The 16,226-nt window shown below is 44.7% G+C and overlaps 1 protein-coding gene across 4 annotated transcripts in view; it reads left to right on the forward strand.

Annotated features, from left to right (window-relative positions):
* ATP2B4 (ATPase plasma membrane Ca2+ transporting 4) overlaps positions 1 to 16,226 on the forward strand; it is a 167,728-nt gene that overhangs the window by 67,688 nt on the left and 83,814 nt on the right. For all 4 annotated transcript variants that reach the window (XM_044445354.1, XM_044445335.1, XM_044445319.1 and 1 more), the window contains one exon: positions 5,696 to 6,294. In XM_044445354.1, the coding sequence (XP_044301289.1) occupies positions 6,099 to 6,294 (196 nt within the window). In that variant the 5' untranslated portion in view covers positions 5,696 to 6,098. The remainder of the gene's footprint in view (positions 1 to 5,695; positions 6,295 to 16,226) is intronic.

Here is a 16,226-nt window from a genome sequence, read left to right on the forward strand (position 1 = left end):
TTTAGTATGCTGTCTAGATTTGCCATAGCTTTCCTCCCAAGGAGGAAAGCTATGGCAAATCTAGACAGCATACTAAAAAGCAGAGACATCACCCTGCCAACAAAAGTGCATATAGTCAAGGCTATGGTTTTCCCAGTTGCAATATATGGCTGTGAAAGCTGGACCATAAGGAAGGCTGAGCGCCAAAGGATTGAGGCCTTTGAATTGTGGTGCTGGCGGAGACTCCTGCGAGTCCCTTGGACTTCAAGGTGATCAAACCAGCCAGTCCTAGAGGAGATGAACCCTGAATGCTCTTTAGAAGGCCAGATACTGAAGATGAAACTCAAATACTTTGGCCACCTAATGAGAAGGAAGGACTAACTGGAGAAGAGCCTAATGCTGGGAACAATTGACGGCAGAAGGAGGGGACGGTAGAGAATGAGGTGGCTAGATGGAGTCACTGAAGCAGTCACTTAGCTTAAGTGGACTCCAGAGGATGGTGGAGGACAGGAATGCCTGGAGGATTGTTGTCCATGGGGTCGCGATGGGTTGGACACGACTTCTCGACTAACAACAACAACAAACCGCTGTAGTTGCCATATGTCACTGCCATTCCCATCCATACATAAAGACACTTATTCAAGTTCTGCTCTTTTCCAAGATTGCCATTTTTGTTGAGTATTATTAAACACCTGTTGGTTGGAAATCTTTCTCAGGGATGCAATGGAATAGTTCCAGCAGGCCCAGGAATTAGAGCTTCTACTGTGATAAACTGCGTTATTGAGTTGACATATCTCAGAAACACTATTTCAAGCTGTCTGCTGCATTCTCCATTGCTGTAGCAGTTTTTCTCTGTTTGCACTTTCTGGTTACTGCGTTTGTCATGAAAACTTCTAAAATAGCAGTTATATCTGTGGGCATAAAGGCAGTGGCTATTTAGCCACATTGCATGCTCTTTCTTCAATTCCTGTGAGTTTGTAATGGGGCATCAGGCAGAGATTCAACAAATGAATCTTCCTCTATCACAGCATTGTCATTCTTGTGTGTGTGAAGTTACATTAGTTGAAAGTACACCTATCAAGCAGCTTGAAGTATTTACAGAAGAGCCCTGGCAGAGAAAAGGACAGCAATTCTTCTCTTAGTGGGCTTTATTATTATTCTTAGGCAGTGAAGATGGCTGCTGCTGCTATTTTCATCTTCCTTCTCTCCAGTTTCAAGATGCAAACACAAAAGTCTTGGTATCTTTTTAAAATCTTGGTTACCCAGGCCAAATCGCCTCATATTCAGGCCTTATCATGGGGAATTTTCTTTAGTCTCTCTCCCTCCTAAACACTAGCTGAAGCCCAACTTAAGATGACTGGCTGCTTAAAATTGCTTACCTGTGTGACATCCTGCACAATCAGTTTTGTATTTAAATTGGGGCCTCAGTTGCTACCTTTTTCAGGTAAGCATATGTGAGATCAATGTCTTGTTGGCTGATGCATGAGGATGGTGGAGGGTTGAATCTAAATGTGAAATTGGCAATGTGAGTGAACAATTTTAGCCTACTTTGAATCTTGTTCAGATTGAAAGATGAATTACATCACTTATTTTCTCCCATTCTGCTGCCAGGGAGTTCAAGGTAGGGCATACATACTTAGCTCTATCTCTCCCCACAAATTTAGGACAACCCTCACAGTGACTAACCCAAAATCACCCTGTAAGTATCTTGATTAAATAAGGATTTGAATTTAGACATCTCTAGTCCTAAACTAACATGAATCACTTAATCACACTGCCCTGTACAACTAAAAAAGGTAAAGGTTTCCCCATGACATTAAAGTCCAGTCATGTCTGACTCTTGGGGCAGTGTTCATCTCCATTTCCTAGCCGAGGGAGCCAGCGTTTGTCCGCAGATAGCTTCCATGGACATGTGGCCAGCATGACTAAACACCGAAGTGCACAGAACGCTGTTACCTGCCCACTGAAGTAGTACCTTTTTATCTACTTGCATTTGTATGCTTTTGAACTGCAAGGTTGGCAGGAGCTGGGAAAGAGTTTGGGAGCTCACCCCGTCTGCAGATTCGAACTGTCGACCTTTTGATCAACCAGCCCAGCGGCTCAGCGGTTTAACCCACAGCGGCACCAGCGGTTTAACCCTAACCCTAACCCACTGTGCCAAAGGGGGCTGAATATACATGTACAAAATTAAGTGCCCTACTCTTTGGGAACCTCATTGGAAGGGGGAAGTCACTTGAGTAGGATTTGGAGTAAAGGCAAGGCAAATAGTGAAAGTGCTAAGTCTCTCTGAAACAAGAAATATTGAAGGACTGGATGTAAATAACATCCTAAGAACAATAATAGAAAATGTATCATTATTTTACCACTTTAAGATGGTGCTGTGGTTCAGGGCCAAGCTAAACATGATAGCAGAGGGTAATGAATATATCTCTGCCCTTTTTAAATCTTTGTAAATAACACTTCATGGACTGCATAGGCAGACAGGGTGCAATCTAGACTGGGGCTGTGACACAGTGTAATCCTTGTTCCACATGATATTTTGCTGATGAAAGTTGCCCCTTCCCATGCTGCTATTTTTTCACATTAAGAAAAGCATATTTATGCATATGCATTTTTCCTAATGGGCAAATGAAGCTGTAGGAGGTGCCACACTGGGAAATAGGGCATGGGGGAAGAGGGCTTTAAACCTCTCTTCCTAGCACAACTGTCCTGATCAGGATTCAGTTGCCACCTGCAAAAGTATAAAGAATAGATATGTGCTTAGGCATACCCAATTTCCATGCATCTCCATCCTCATTCCTCATTTGGTCCTTCGTTATATGCTTTTGTGTGTAATGTACAACTAGTCCTATAGTGGGGAAAGAGCCTGGGCATAGAGTACTGCGCACAAACCCTGTGCTGGTGGGCTAGAAACATGGAAACCCGCTTTTTGGTGTGAATGGCACTGCCAGATGGCCTCCTATCTCTTCACTCAGGAATTTTACTCATATTGAACCTTCACTCAGCTGGGGATGCTGGGTGATGAGTGGCAGTACAATGTGCCCTGTTGTTATCAAGGCTGAAGAGGATGTGGATAGGGACCATAACAGTTTGTCCTTTGAGCATTTCCTTACCCTCCCCTCAGTTCCTCCAACATCCATCTGTTACAGTTTTCCTTTTTCTATCCTTCTGCATCTGGCAGTTTCCTTTAGCCAGATTGTCATTTGACAGTACGGAGCACTCTGGTGTGTAGTGGAAGCTGCTTATTAGCTTGTGTTCTGTCCCTGTGTCTAGTTCAAAAAAACGGAATAGGAGACTCTGGCTCTTATGAGATAACAGTATCCTTTCTTCAACTCAGGTGGCTGTGGAAGTGGTGATTTGGTCCTTTATTTAAACATGGTTTTTGACTTCTTTCTAAACATCATGGCCATTATGTTGTCTGTTTATCCAGGAAAAGTCTGTGCTGTGGATTATATATAACCAAAAGATCTGCAACTATGAACAAAGACAAACTTGATACTGGGAGACAGTTTGTAGCAAGAATGAGTGGTCTTCCACATTATTTATTGCAAAAAAACTAGTGGTCTTCCACATTGTTTATTGCAAAATTTATAAACTGCCTCACATTGAGTGAGATTGGAGTGGTGTAACAATGAATTACAACACAAAGTACAATAAAAACAAATAGATCTACAAAATAGTGACTGGAATGTGCTTATCAATCAGGAAATGTCAGATAGTTTTGGCCTAAAACTTCCATCATTGCTCACCAATGGCTATGTTGCTAGGGGAAAATATCTGGGGAGCCATAAGTTGCCCTTCTCTGGTTTATGGAAAGGTGGGATAGGGACCTGTCAAGGAAAAAGTGAAAGAGCTGCCAGTCCTGATCAGTGGGATTGGCTGGGTTGTGAACATCAAGTCTGTGATATTGCAAGACCATTGCTACCTATGGGTCAGATGTGAAATTGTATGTGACCCAGTTTGTATAACACAGCCCACCATTAGTAGGAATATGACACAAGGTTTGTTTAACCCTGGAATTCATCAAGGCAAAGAACAAGCGTGAGTGGGAGGCAGTGGGGAGAAAAGAAGTGAACAAACTGCAGGGTTTTTGTTTCTAGTATGTTTTTCTCCTGCCTGTTTTGCCAGCCTTCACTGGGGTTTCATTTTCAGGCTGTCCTTGCTAGGTACCACTGTTCTTAGGTGGACAACAGTGCCAACAAGCCAAGGATAAGCCTTAGTTCTGGAAGCAAACATATAACAAGCCATGTTTTAAAACAGTGAGACCTTTTATACTATGTATGGTTCTCGGCTGATTAAGAAACCATGATTTGTTTATAAAGGTGGGTTCAGGTATGTCAAGAAGCCTGATTTCAAGAAACCCACACCATGGTTTAGTGTTATGTGTGAACCAGGTGGCAGGACAGGGCATCTACCTTTAGAACTCTAGCCTTGGAGGAAAACATTAGGGATCAGTAGAGTCCCCTACCTCTTCCCAGGCAAACACAATTCTGGTCTGATTCTGGATAGTGCATGTGATGCTCCCCTTTCCTGTGTGACATTCCAAATGCTCAGCCAACATAAAGTGCCACAGTTTCCACCTTCCACCCTTGGTTTCAAGGGTGAAGGGAGGCTGTACCCTCCTTTCCCCATCCCATTCACTTGGAAGCAGAGAGGATTAACTTAGGCTCAGACGCAACCTTCCAAAGCAGTTTTCAGTGGCAGTGCAGGATTTTTATTAGGAATCTTTGCATGGCATCACTAGTGTAACTAGGACAGTTGCCCTAAGTTTCTGCCACTGTTTTTAAAGATGTGCTCATTTTTTTCTTTAAAGGTCGAGAATGTTGATGCTGACCCTTTAATGCCCCAAGCCTCAAAGGTGGAAAATGCTAGGAAGCAATTTCCTACCACACTTTCCCCTTATTTTAGCAAATAAAACTACATAGCTTTGAATGTGTTCTCCTCTCCAGGGCCAGAGTTTATGATCTATTTACACTGAGTGTGGCATGTTAAGGGCTGTGTTTTCTTTTAATAATTTGGGGTCAAAACATTTTGGTTGCTCATGGCACCTCTGAATCAGCAGAGGTGGTGATGCTTTTAAAATTAGTGTTGATTATAATTATGCATACATATTTTTTAAAAAGGTATTGCTTTGTGTGGGAAGGCAAGTTAAATTTCAGTGCTGAACTTCCAGGATGCTCCGGGTATTTCTGAAGAGCAGCCCAAAGTCAGAGATAATTCCCTGGTCCTCTATCCCAAATCTAAGCTCATAAGGAAGATTGAGATTCCTAATAAAAACCTCTAATAAAATAAAATTGATTACAGCAACACATCCACAGCGCCTAATTCCCTCCACTCTGAATTCCATGCCACTTCCAAAGCTGACCCCTCAGTTCATCATGCAAATCCTACCACTTCGGGATCCCATGAGCATGCTTGTGTGTGATTTATCACTTATATATGTACATTTGTGTATATGCAGGGGTGAGCACAACAGCAAACCATGGCCCTCCAAGCCAGCATCACACGTGGCCCTCGCAGCTGAAAGAGTTGTACACCCTTGATTTCAGAAGTCCATGGAACAGCCAAAAAGCCCAGCAGCTTCCTTCCAGCAACTTCATTTCCACACTCAGTACTCTTGCTGCCGTGACTGCATCTGTTGTACCCATGTGCATATTAGCCCGTCTCTTGGGCCTCTTATTAACTATAATTTTTGTTTCAAATCCTTGTCTTGCAGTTTCGTTGAAGGCAGTATCCAAGGAACCCATCTCTTTCTCTGGGAGATGCCGGCTGGTAGTTACTAAGGTTGCTTCCACAGTAACATGCACATCCTGTTTACACCTTCCTTGGAAGAAGTCGGGCTTGGCTAGCTTCAGCAGCTTCACCTGGGGAGTTTCAGAAGGAAGTGCTGGTTCTCCATCCTCATCACCTCCTGCTCTAGACCTGCCATCTTATGCAAGATCCTCTTTTCTCCCCAGAGAGCTTGTTTTGGGTGCTCTATAGTTGGTAGGACGTGGGTGCCACTTCTGTGTGGAGATCTAAAGTTTGCATCACCTGCTCGGACTTCACAGAGGAGAGAAGCCACAAAGTAACACAGGAGCACCCAGCATATCTCACTGACCCACTTCATTTTTGTCAAGATGACGAACAACTCTGCAGATCACCATCCAGGGAACTCTGTTGTTGAGGGCAGCCATGAGGGGGAATTTGGTTGTTCCGTTATGGAGCTACGGAACCTTATGGAACTTCGCAGTGCAGAAGCAGTGAGCCGGATCAATGACACCTATGGGGGAGTGCATAACATTTGCAAGAGGTTGAAGACCTCACCTGTGGAAGGTAAGCAGAAAATGGTTTCCATTGACTTTGGAAGATCAGTGGGAACTGGTATCTCACTGAAGCTGCTTCTGGTTTTGAGTGGCAATGCCAGACAATAATGAGTTCAAACTCAAGAGCTTGGCCTTACATGGCTAGGTTTGAGTTTATAAATCAGCTGCCAGGGATCAGTAATCTACATAAAAATCATACAGCCTGGCAGCAAAAGCTATATCTTATCTTTCTTTTCCCTTTTTTTACATTGCTGCAAAGATAATTTGCTAGACAAATTCAGGAGAGACAGACAGCACACACTGTTGATGAACAGAGAAATCATCTGCTTGGCCTAATCTGTGTACAATGAATTTGCACTGTATGACTCCTGTCAGATAAAATGCATCTAATTTATTGCAGGACTGTCTTTGTGAGCCTCCAAGGCTGTGAGTCTATGTGTGTTTAGGCAGAACAAAGTCCTACAGCTCTCAGCATTCTCCACCTACCATGCTGCCGGGGGTATGCTGGGAGTCATAGGACTTTTTCCCCCTGTGTAAGCATGCCTAAGCTTGAATCCTAAATACAATAACAAAGACCAAGGTCAGTTTACACAGTTTCCAGGCTCATGACTGCTGTTTCCCACCCCTCTTCCTATTTTTCAGTCTTTGGCAGCTTCTTACTTGGAAGTTGAAAGGTTGTGTGACCATGGACAAAAGCTGCCACTTTTAGCAGCTGGGTTCACAAGGGAGTCAAAAACTGGCAGATTTTGGTTTTACTGAACATGTTTCAGATTTTCCTCTTCCTGTCTCCTGCTCTGGTTCCCTTTAATTGCTTTTTCACTTTGCTCTCAGGTACTGAAAACAGGGTGTGCAAATTCCCAATCTGTAGAGAGGGGAAAAGAGTTGAACAAGTCAAGGACACAAAGAACCTGTGGAATTCCTTTGAATGGCGACACCAAGTTTTAATCTGGTGTTCTTGGTGTTTCAAACAATGTATGGTGCTGGCAAAATAAAAAATCACAGGAAGTTGTGACTGCAAATATTGAAGCATTTGGAGGCAAGTCGGCAACTTGATTGCAAAGACTCTGGATACTGTTGAGCCCATCATTCTTTGTACATCCATGTTTCCTCACTAAAGTGGGTGCCAGCAGCCATCACAGAGTACAGTGTGCATGCTTTCCAAAGGCAGATGTGTAAATGGCTCTGGTTCTTTAATACGAAGGCTGTATTTAAAATAAAAGTTCTGCAGAGCCATCTCCATCTGCTGACTTGTTATACTTCACACAGAATAAAAACTATGTACCTAGAGAACTTTCAAGCTCCTAAATATTCCTGCAAAGAACCCAAGCATAATCATGGCATCCATGGGGACTTGCATAGCAAGAACATCTTTATGGAAATGTGTGTTCTTTGTTGTTGTTTCACACATATGGGCTTGCATGATTCATTTCTCTGTAGGAATAGATAGGAAGTGCAATGTCAATAGAAGGGGATGTCTGTTCAAATTGTGCTAATCTGATGCCCACTTGACCTGCAGCCACGACAGACCTGGCAGCATAGACTGGTGTGCAGAACCTCAAGCCCTTGGGGGTTCCTCTACAGGCCTTGCCCCAACCACCAATAAATTGATGGTTTCCCAGCATTTGTGCACATTTTGCTCATTCTGAAGACTTGAGATATCTCTCCTGCTGCTTAGTTCTGGCAGTGAGACCTTTAAATTAAAATATGCTGATATATTTTGTTTTTGGCTGCACCCACCACTGGAATGTAACTGATGAGAACATGTAAAGACTGGACTTTGGGCTGAAAAAAAAAGCTGCCCTTGCTGTGAACTGTACTGTCTTGAAGAAGGGTGCAATTCTCTGCTTTCCATGTTCAAAAAAGAATTGGACATTGTGATTACCATTCATTACAGGAGACTGTTGAATCCTTATCTTTATTTGGCTGCAGCAAATGCACTGACATCTATGACTTTGAAAGGTGTGCTTTGCAGTAGCAGCATTTTATTATACTTTGCAAATCATTACCAGGATGAGAAATAAGAGAAAATACAATTCATGCTTATTTGCACGAATGACACTATAAACATGTAGCTGTGAGAACCTCAGCAGATTTTCTTTTAAGTGATGGGAGGAGGCAGAGGACCCATGAGAATGACTTGAGGTTTAACTAATATGTGACAAAGATATAAATAAATCACACATGGGACAAGTCAGCTGGCTTCCTCCTCAGGTCTGACGTCCCATTTGCAAAAGACGGAATATTGCAGCTTTGCTTATCTGACATCATGGATATGAAAAGGGGCAGGAAACCCCTCTATAGAAAAGGAGTGTGGAATGCATTCAAAATTGTACCAGCTGCATCTCTGTGCTCTGTGTAAGAGTCCTATGTAAGTTTTAAACATTTGGAATCTTTGACATTAATCAGCCCAAAGAGACAGTGTCGTCGTGCTTGATCAATGTTTCTTGAGATAAAGAGTGGGCATTTGCCCTTTTCATGGAGCATTCAAGGATTTCTTGGAGGGGCACCCACAAAGAATGCAAAAGAAACAGGCCCAGGACCAGCCAGTTGTCATGCAGCACAAGGAGTCAACTAGCGTGGGAAGGCAGCTGCACTAGGAAGGGTGAGCCGCCGACATCTACCCCTTTTTGTGCTTTGAAAAGTTGCAGGTTATTATTAGCTCCCTTGTTTTGTGGTGTAAGCAGTGGATTAGCATATTTCACAGCTGCAATTGGGAACAGGAAGTAGCAAGGGAAAGACAATCTAAAGATGTAATTAGAGCAGGGGGGGCTGTCCTGGTGGAAATGCCAAATCTGGATCACAGAAACATGTGTCTCCTGTGCCAAACCGGTGAGCACAACCAGCTGGGGGCGGCCCAGTGACCGGGCCATGGTCCAGTGTGCTGGCCACATCACAGGAGCTAACAAGTCCATCCTTCCTCTGTTTGGATTGGCAATCGACCCATGTTTGCCCCAACTTTAGAGATCCCATCTCAGGCTAGGAGCTGTGTTCTGGGTAGGCCTGGCATTATTACAAATTCTGCAGCAAACATTCAGGACCATGGATAGCTCCACTGGGGCCACACAGGGGTGGTGGTAGTGCTTTAAGAAGAGACCAGGGACAAGACTCACTGCCAAGTAGGGATCTGGAGAAGGAGCAAAGATTAGCGGTAGAGAACAGGTTCAATCCTGGCATCTCTAGATAGGGTTGGCAAAGACTCTGATACCCTGGTGAGCTGTTGTAATGCCAAGCTAGACGGACCAGTGGTTTTCATTCCCCACAGTTCTTCTGCTGTGTTGCTCCAACATTGGTCTGGAGTCAACTAAAACCAAAATAAGATTATAATAGTTGCCACGTGACCAGTTCATTTCCATTTTTGGAATGGTAACCACAGGGTCATCAGTTTGAACAAAACATTCCTCTATGTGAAGAAGGGTATTTGATGATTCCCCTGCAACATTTTCCCACTCAAGCCTGCCCCCCCCCGCCCCCCGATTTGCCCACAAAAGTGCCTGCAGAGGTGAAAATAGCAGTGGGGAGGTGATTTTTCAATTGGAAAATAGTGAAAGGATAAAGGTGCGCTCTCTCTCTCGCGCGTGCGCTCTCTCTCTCTCTCTCTCTCTCTCTCTCTGACACACGTGTGTGCACACACACACACACAGTGAGAAGGAGGTACTCCCATGGTGCATACCGGTTTGGGAAGCAGTTGTCCATGGATGAAGGCGGACGGGATGGAAGGGGATGGAAGTTCCAGGACTCTTCCTTCCAGCATGAAAGCCTGCAGCAGGGCAGTTCAGGAGCTGGGTTCTTCCCATCCTCCTGAGTCTTTGAAGCCACCATATGATAGAGAGTGGAGTTCAGCATGAGGAGTCATGAGAGCATCTTCAGCCCTAAGCTGAGTCCATTGCTCAAGGGCCCCTCTGACAAGCACAAAAATACAAATGCCATAATACTATAATAAACATTTTAAATAACTTCCTCCATAGTAAAACTCAAGTAAAACAGCAAACAGCTCATAAAACACACCAGTTAAAAGCCATTTGGAACAGGTGGAAAGGCAGGGCTCACGCTACATGTTAAATTCCTAGGAAATCTAAACCAAGAACTGGGGTAAAATTTCCTCTGGACCTAAGCAATGATCTGACACAGTAGGGATTGCTTCCCTCTTGTTTGTCCCCTCTCCCTTCCCCTGTTCTCCTGCAGAATGCAAGGTGACCCTGCAGGAGGAGCAAGAGGTCCCTGAGCCACAGCAAGCCATTTAGCACTGGCCACAGCTTGACCTTTAAGTGAGGGCAACGCAGGCCCACAAATCCCAAAGTTGCTGCTGTTTTCCTGCATCCTCGACCTTTAAAACAGTCTCAAAGAAATAGCTAGCAGTACGCAAGTTGCAATCTGGTGTGGGCACTTGTCTGAATAGTCTCAGTGTAGCTGCCAAATTGCAGCTTTGTATCCCACAGCTAGTTATTTTTAACCTTTTTCCCTTTTTTTTTTTTTTTTTGGAGGTGGTGTGTGTGTGGAAAGCCTGCTTTGCAGCAGAATCCTCAAGGTTTTTGGGGTGTGGTCATGTGTCCCTGGGCTGCTTCTGTGGAGAGCACAAAGAACTTGCCCGCTAAAGCCACCCAAGAACCTATAAACAAGGAGGTTTGAGGGGATGCCCCTCAATCCCCCCCCCCCCCAGTTCTTCCCGCTTTCTACACAGGAACAGCAGGGTTTTAAGGAAGCTGCAATGGTCCCCTTAGTTTTGCAGCTTAACCTGAGCAAATAGCCCTTGGGAAGGGGCAAAACCTGAGGGAAACTCCACAGGGCTTGTGACTTAAAGGGGCAAGTCTGCCTCCCCCCATGAGGTTTCCCTGAAGTTTGAAGTACCCCCTCCTGCTAGCAGGGCAGAGGGAATCCTCTCCCAGTGGTCCCAAGTGCTACTGTGGCTTCTGAACTCTTTTCCATGCCAGGGAAAAGCAGTCACTTGCTAGACCCTTGGCAAGAGTTGTAAGCCTTTCTGTTGTACTCATGAGGGGATATCTGGCTTTTTTTTACTTGTCCATGGCTTATTTGGTTGCCTGGTTTGGCCAACACAATAAGCCAGTGTGTGTTTATTAAACCCTCTATACCATGGGTCCTCAAACTACAGCCCACGGGGCGGATCTGACCCGCCATGCTCATTTATCCGGCCTGCCATAGAGGTTTTGGGCACACGTGCATGCCAAGACAGCGGCTTGCTTGTGCGGAGATCATTTTGGACTCACTTGGAGAAAAGGATCTTCGCACGCACCCCCCCACCCCAGCCCGTGCCCCCCGCCCACACCTCCTTGGCGGCCCGCGCCCATCACCAGCACCTTTCAACCATTGAAAAAGTTTGAGAACCCCTGCTCTATACCATGGCATATGAATCACTGTGGCTTAACGCTTGGTGTGAACCAAACATTTTTTTAAAAAATACAACAACTAGGGGGGCTTTAGGATTTCCAGAAGACAGGAGTCACTCTTTCAAAGACCTCCTCTCTAGAACTCACCAATCGCAGGGCCAGTGTGTAGGATCTACAATGCTAATATTAGAGCATTGATCAGTGCAGTGTGTTCCTTGAGCAATCTAGCCTGAAACCATTTAGGGTTTTAAAGGGCAAAACCAGCACCTTGAATTGGAACTGGATCCTTCCTCCCCACCCAGTAGCTTGCACAACTCTTATGCAAACATTCTAGTGTACTCTTACCATGATGAACATTCTGCTGCGGCTTCAATTTCTGGGTCATCTTCAAAGGCAGTCCCACATATAGCACATGACAGAAGTCTAGTCTGGATAAAATTAGTGCATGCATTCCAAGCATTAGCCCAAGCTGGAACAGGGCAGTCGTAGCCACTGCTGTCCCACTGACAGCACCAAAACACAAAGAGCTCTTGTCCTTTGAATGAACTCAACCCTTCCAGAATTGGTGCGTCCCTCTGCCCAGATCAGCCAGTTTCCCTGCTCAGAGCACCTCTGTCTTGTCTGATCAAACTTCATCTTGTTTGCTCTTATCCATCCTAAAACCTGTTCCAGACACCTGCTCAAGAGTTCCACAGCCTGCCTCAATTAGCAGATGGAAAACAGAAGCAGAGCTGTGTGAAGCCATGAAATTTCTGTTTCTAAACCATGCAGGGAGCCTACACAGATTCAGAAATCTCTCTTGCCCTTCAAGGATTGTGGGGGACAGAGCTGTTGTGTTCATCTGCACTCTCCTTGCTGGCACATTAATTATTCCCGAAAGCAGCACACCTGGGAAGGGCAGCTACTGGGAGCACATTGTCTGATGGACTGCTGCCGTTGTGTAGGGCATTTCTACACCTTGGCTTGCATATTCCTGGGAACCGAACAGAAACTTTCCATGGCATAGCAACTGGCCATTATGCCAGACTTACTGTGTAGATGCTTTTCAGGACATCTTCATTGTGGATGCCATTCAGACTGGGAGTAATGGGACACAGATGTCCAACACATCTGGAGAACACCAGTTTGGAAGAGTCTCTCCTAGGGAAGTTTTTTCTTTAGTGATCCCTGTTCTACTTCATTGTCCATCTTGTAGTTCCATTGCCCATTTCTTCCCTATTGCTTTTCTTCTAGCATAGCCAGAAAAATCAACAGCATCTTTCTATAGTACTTCAAACCAGCCTGGAACCTGCATTAGACCAGGAGGTTGGGGAGAAAGAAGTCACTCAGATGTTTGCTCATGCATCCTCCCACTCAGCTCTGGGACCTGCTGGCCAGATCTCAGATTGATCTATGGCAGGATTGTGTTTGGGGCGGGGGATGTTGGCTGGGCTATGTGGGGGTCAAATTTAGGTCCTAAGTTTGTAAACAAAGTTGCCTGGTTGCTAACCTGGTGACATCTTTACCAAGGTTCTGGCCCTCAATTCTGCTTCTCCCTCTCACATTTTTGTTCTCCTCCTGCAGACCTTGAAATGATCTCATTTTTGGTTTATTGCTGCTAGATATTCTCAGTTCATTTGAAGCTGCTGCAAAGACACTCAGTGGGATAGAATCACACCTGCCACAGTCTGTATACTGGTTCCTCATCACTGCCATTACCTTTCCTGGATTTGCTCTTTCTTTATCCTACTTTTTGACCTTACAGGTGCAGATAATTTTGTTGCCTATAATGTGGTACTCCACATCACCAATGGTCTGGTGTGAATAGTATGTTCAGCAGGCTTGGGAAAGCTGTTACATCCCCTGAAGCTGTTGTCCAATCTTATTTCCCTTCTTTAACTTTTCATTTTGTCTCAAACTCTCCAAGGAGCATGGTTTTTCATACAACTCATGAGAAGGGGAAGGAGGACATTGCTCCTCTCATGTCCCATGTAGAGGCAATGAACATGAGAGATTACTCGATTTATCTTGATAGTGCTGAGCTGCTTTGAGATATAACTAGATGAGAGGAGGGCTGGAGGCCATGGATGGGAAGGAACTGGATTTGACATGGACCTCTTTTGCAACCACGACAACAGTGTAATATTCCCACATACCATGAGGGTATATGAATACTAAAACCATGTGGGCCACACAGGCCTTTTCACTCATGTGGTCTCCTCCTTCGTGGCAGGGTGCTGATTGCATGAAGGGAAGAATGTGTCTTCTTTGCCAAAGGTTTAGCGGCACACCAAGCTGCCACAAGTTGGGGCCTCAGTGTGGGATGCCTGCTTCTGAACTCGTGCTATTAAAATGGATCAAACATAGAAAGCAAGTCAGACCACTGGTCCATCTGGCCCAGATAGGTTAGCACTGACTGCCAGTGGTTTGTCAGGATTGAACTTGGGGCCTTCAGCATGCAAGACATGTCTTGGCATTGAGCTGTGGTTTCCCATCCCTCCTGCTCATATGATGCTACTACTTATTGTTAAGAATATAAAACCTGACACTTCCCTCTTCAGCCTTCTTGCTAAATAATATGAAAGTTGTAAGTTATCGCATTGCAAATACATTGTGAATTGAAAACTCAAGGACCTCTGTCTGGCTCAGACTTATAGCTTTAGATGAGTACAGAGGTTTCCCCACTATGATTCTGGGTATGCTTTTATCTTGACAGTAATGGGTGGTAAATGAATTATATCAACTCATTGCTCCCGGAGTCCAGTCTAATGATGGGAAATCAGCAAATCTAAACCATCTTGTCTGCTGAATTATCTGCTTTCATCTTTGTTGATAGTTTTCAGCCCTTTCAGACTTAAGGTGCACATTTAATCTCAACATTCAACATTGAAGCCACTTCTAATTTTATGTTGGGCTCTCCTGTCAAGGTTTCCCCTCACCTGTCACTGTTGGTTTCTCTCTCTCTCTCTCCTACCCTTGCTTTATCTCTCTAAGATCCTTTAAAAAGTGGAGACTTGTGGTGATGGCTACCATGCAACCCATGAAGTTGGGGTTGCAACTCCATTGAGGGCCCACTCAGCTCAATGACTCTCCTTTGCTGGTGGGTGTTGAAGCAGAGGTTAAGCAGCCATCCGTCAGGAATGTTAGATAGAGAGGTTGGACTGGGTGACTTTCAAGCTTCCAGGGGCCTCAATCCAGTGATGGGTGGGACCAGGGGCAGAAGGGGTTGGCCAATATTACCAGAACGTATTGACTTAAAGTTCTTACTGCCTTAGAGAAGGCATGTAACCATTTTAGAATGGGCTGCTAGGGGAGGAAATTGCACAAAAGCCAGGAAACTGCCAAAATTTAGGGAAAGTGGTATGGTATTTGGGAGAAAATTAGTGTGCTGCATTGGGATTCTCAAAGAGCACTTGGTTTGAGGACACTTCTGCCCTATATGATACCTTCTCTCTTCTAAGTGAGGCCTGTTTCAGATATAATCATCGTTTTCCTTTATATGATTGACCTTGTAGTATAAACATTCTGTACTAAGTAGCCCAAATGTGACAGGGAACTGTGATTTGTTAAAAGTGGGTGCTTGTGGTAATTTTGCAGCCAGAAAAGGAAAAGGGGGAATATAACAGGAAACCACTAGCCTGAGCACCTGAAATGGTCTGAAGCTAACTGAAATATTGGGGTGGCCATGTAGGCCATGAGTAAGGCAGAGCTGCAAAAGTGTGGCCGTTCCCAGAGAGAACACTTGCTTTTTAGTGCCAGAATGCCTGACATCTCCTGGGTCACACAGCCAATCCTCAGCTCCTATGCTTATCACTGCTAATCCAGTTAGAAAGCTAGGGCCAGCATAATCAATAGAAACAGGAATGTAAACCCTTAAGCCAACTGGTACCTCTTCCTTAAAGTTATTTTCTCCTCCTCTTTCAATGTGGTGCTCCAGCACTAAATCCATCATGGGGACATTGCTGTCTGGACATAGCTCTAGAGTATGGAGATGATGAGCACGGCATGCCAGACTTGGATGCTTCTCAGCAGGGTTGCATGGCAGGCCCAGAAACTTTCCTGTGAGTAATGAGGAAATTGCTGGATCCATTTTGCTGATTTGAGCTGTCCGCCTAGATTCTCTGTCTTCTCCATTAAAAAAATAGGAAGGCCTCTGTGGGTGATTAATGTTACTGAATCCTAGCCAAGCAGTACCTGCTGCCAGGACTGTGCATACCCAAGTCCCTTCTTGTTGCTTGTGCCCTTCTATACCTACGAGAGCCCATTGAAGGCCAGCCCAGCGTTCAGGAGCCAGGGCAAGATATTGTAAGTTCTGGATTTGGTTGGTTTTGGCTGACATGAAGGCACTTCCAACAACTTGAGGCCATTCCCAACAAATTGCAAAAGAGACTAAAGTATGATTAATAAACTCTCATCAATGTATTACTTGGGCTTTTGAAGTTGGCATTCCCACGGCTCTCCAAAAGCTGTAGTCAGATTAATTACCCCTGCCAAGGAATAACTTGTAGTTCAGAATTGCTTCCCTCTCAAGAACCAAGCATCTGGGTTGAATAGCCTTCTCTGTGCCTATCTCTGGGCACAAAATGAATTTCAAGGTTTGCAGAGAGTCCCTGTATAGTGA

The sequence above is a fragment of the Varanus komodoensis genome, unplaced genomic scaffold (genome assembly GCF_004798865.1).
Source record: "Varanus komodoensis strain SLA01 unplaced genomic scaffold, ASM479886v1 scaffold1, whole genome shotgun sequence".
NCBI classification, from domain to species: Eukaryota; Metazoa; Chordata; class Lepidosauria; order Squamata; family Varanidae; genus Varanus; species Varanus komodoensis.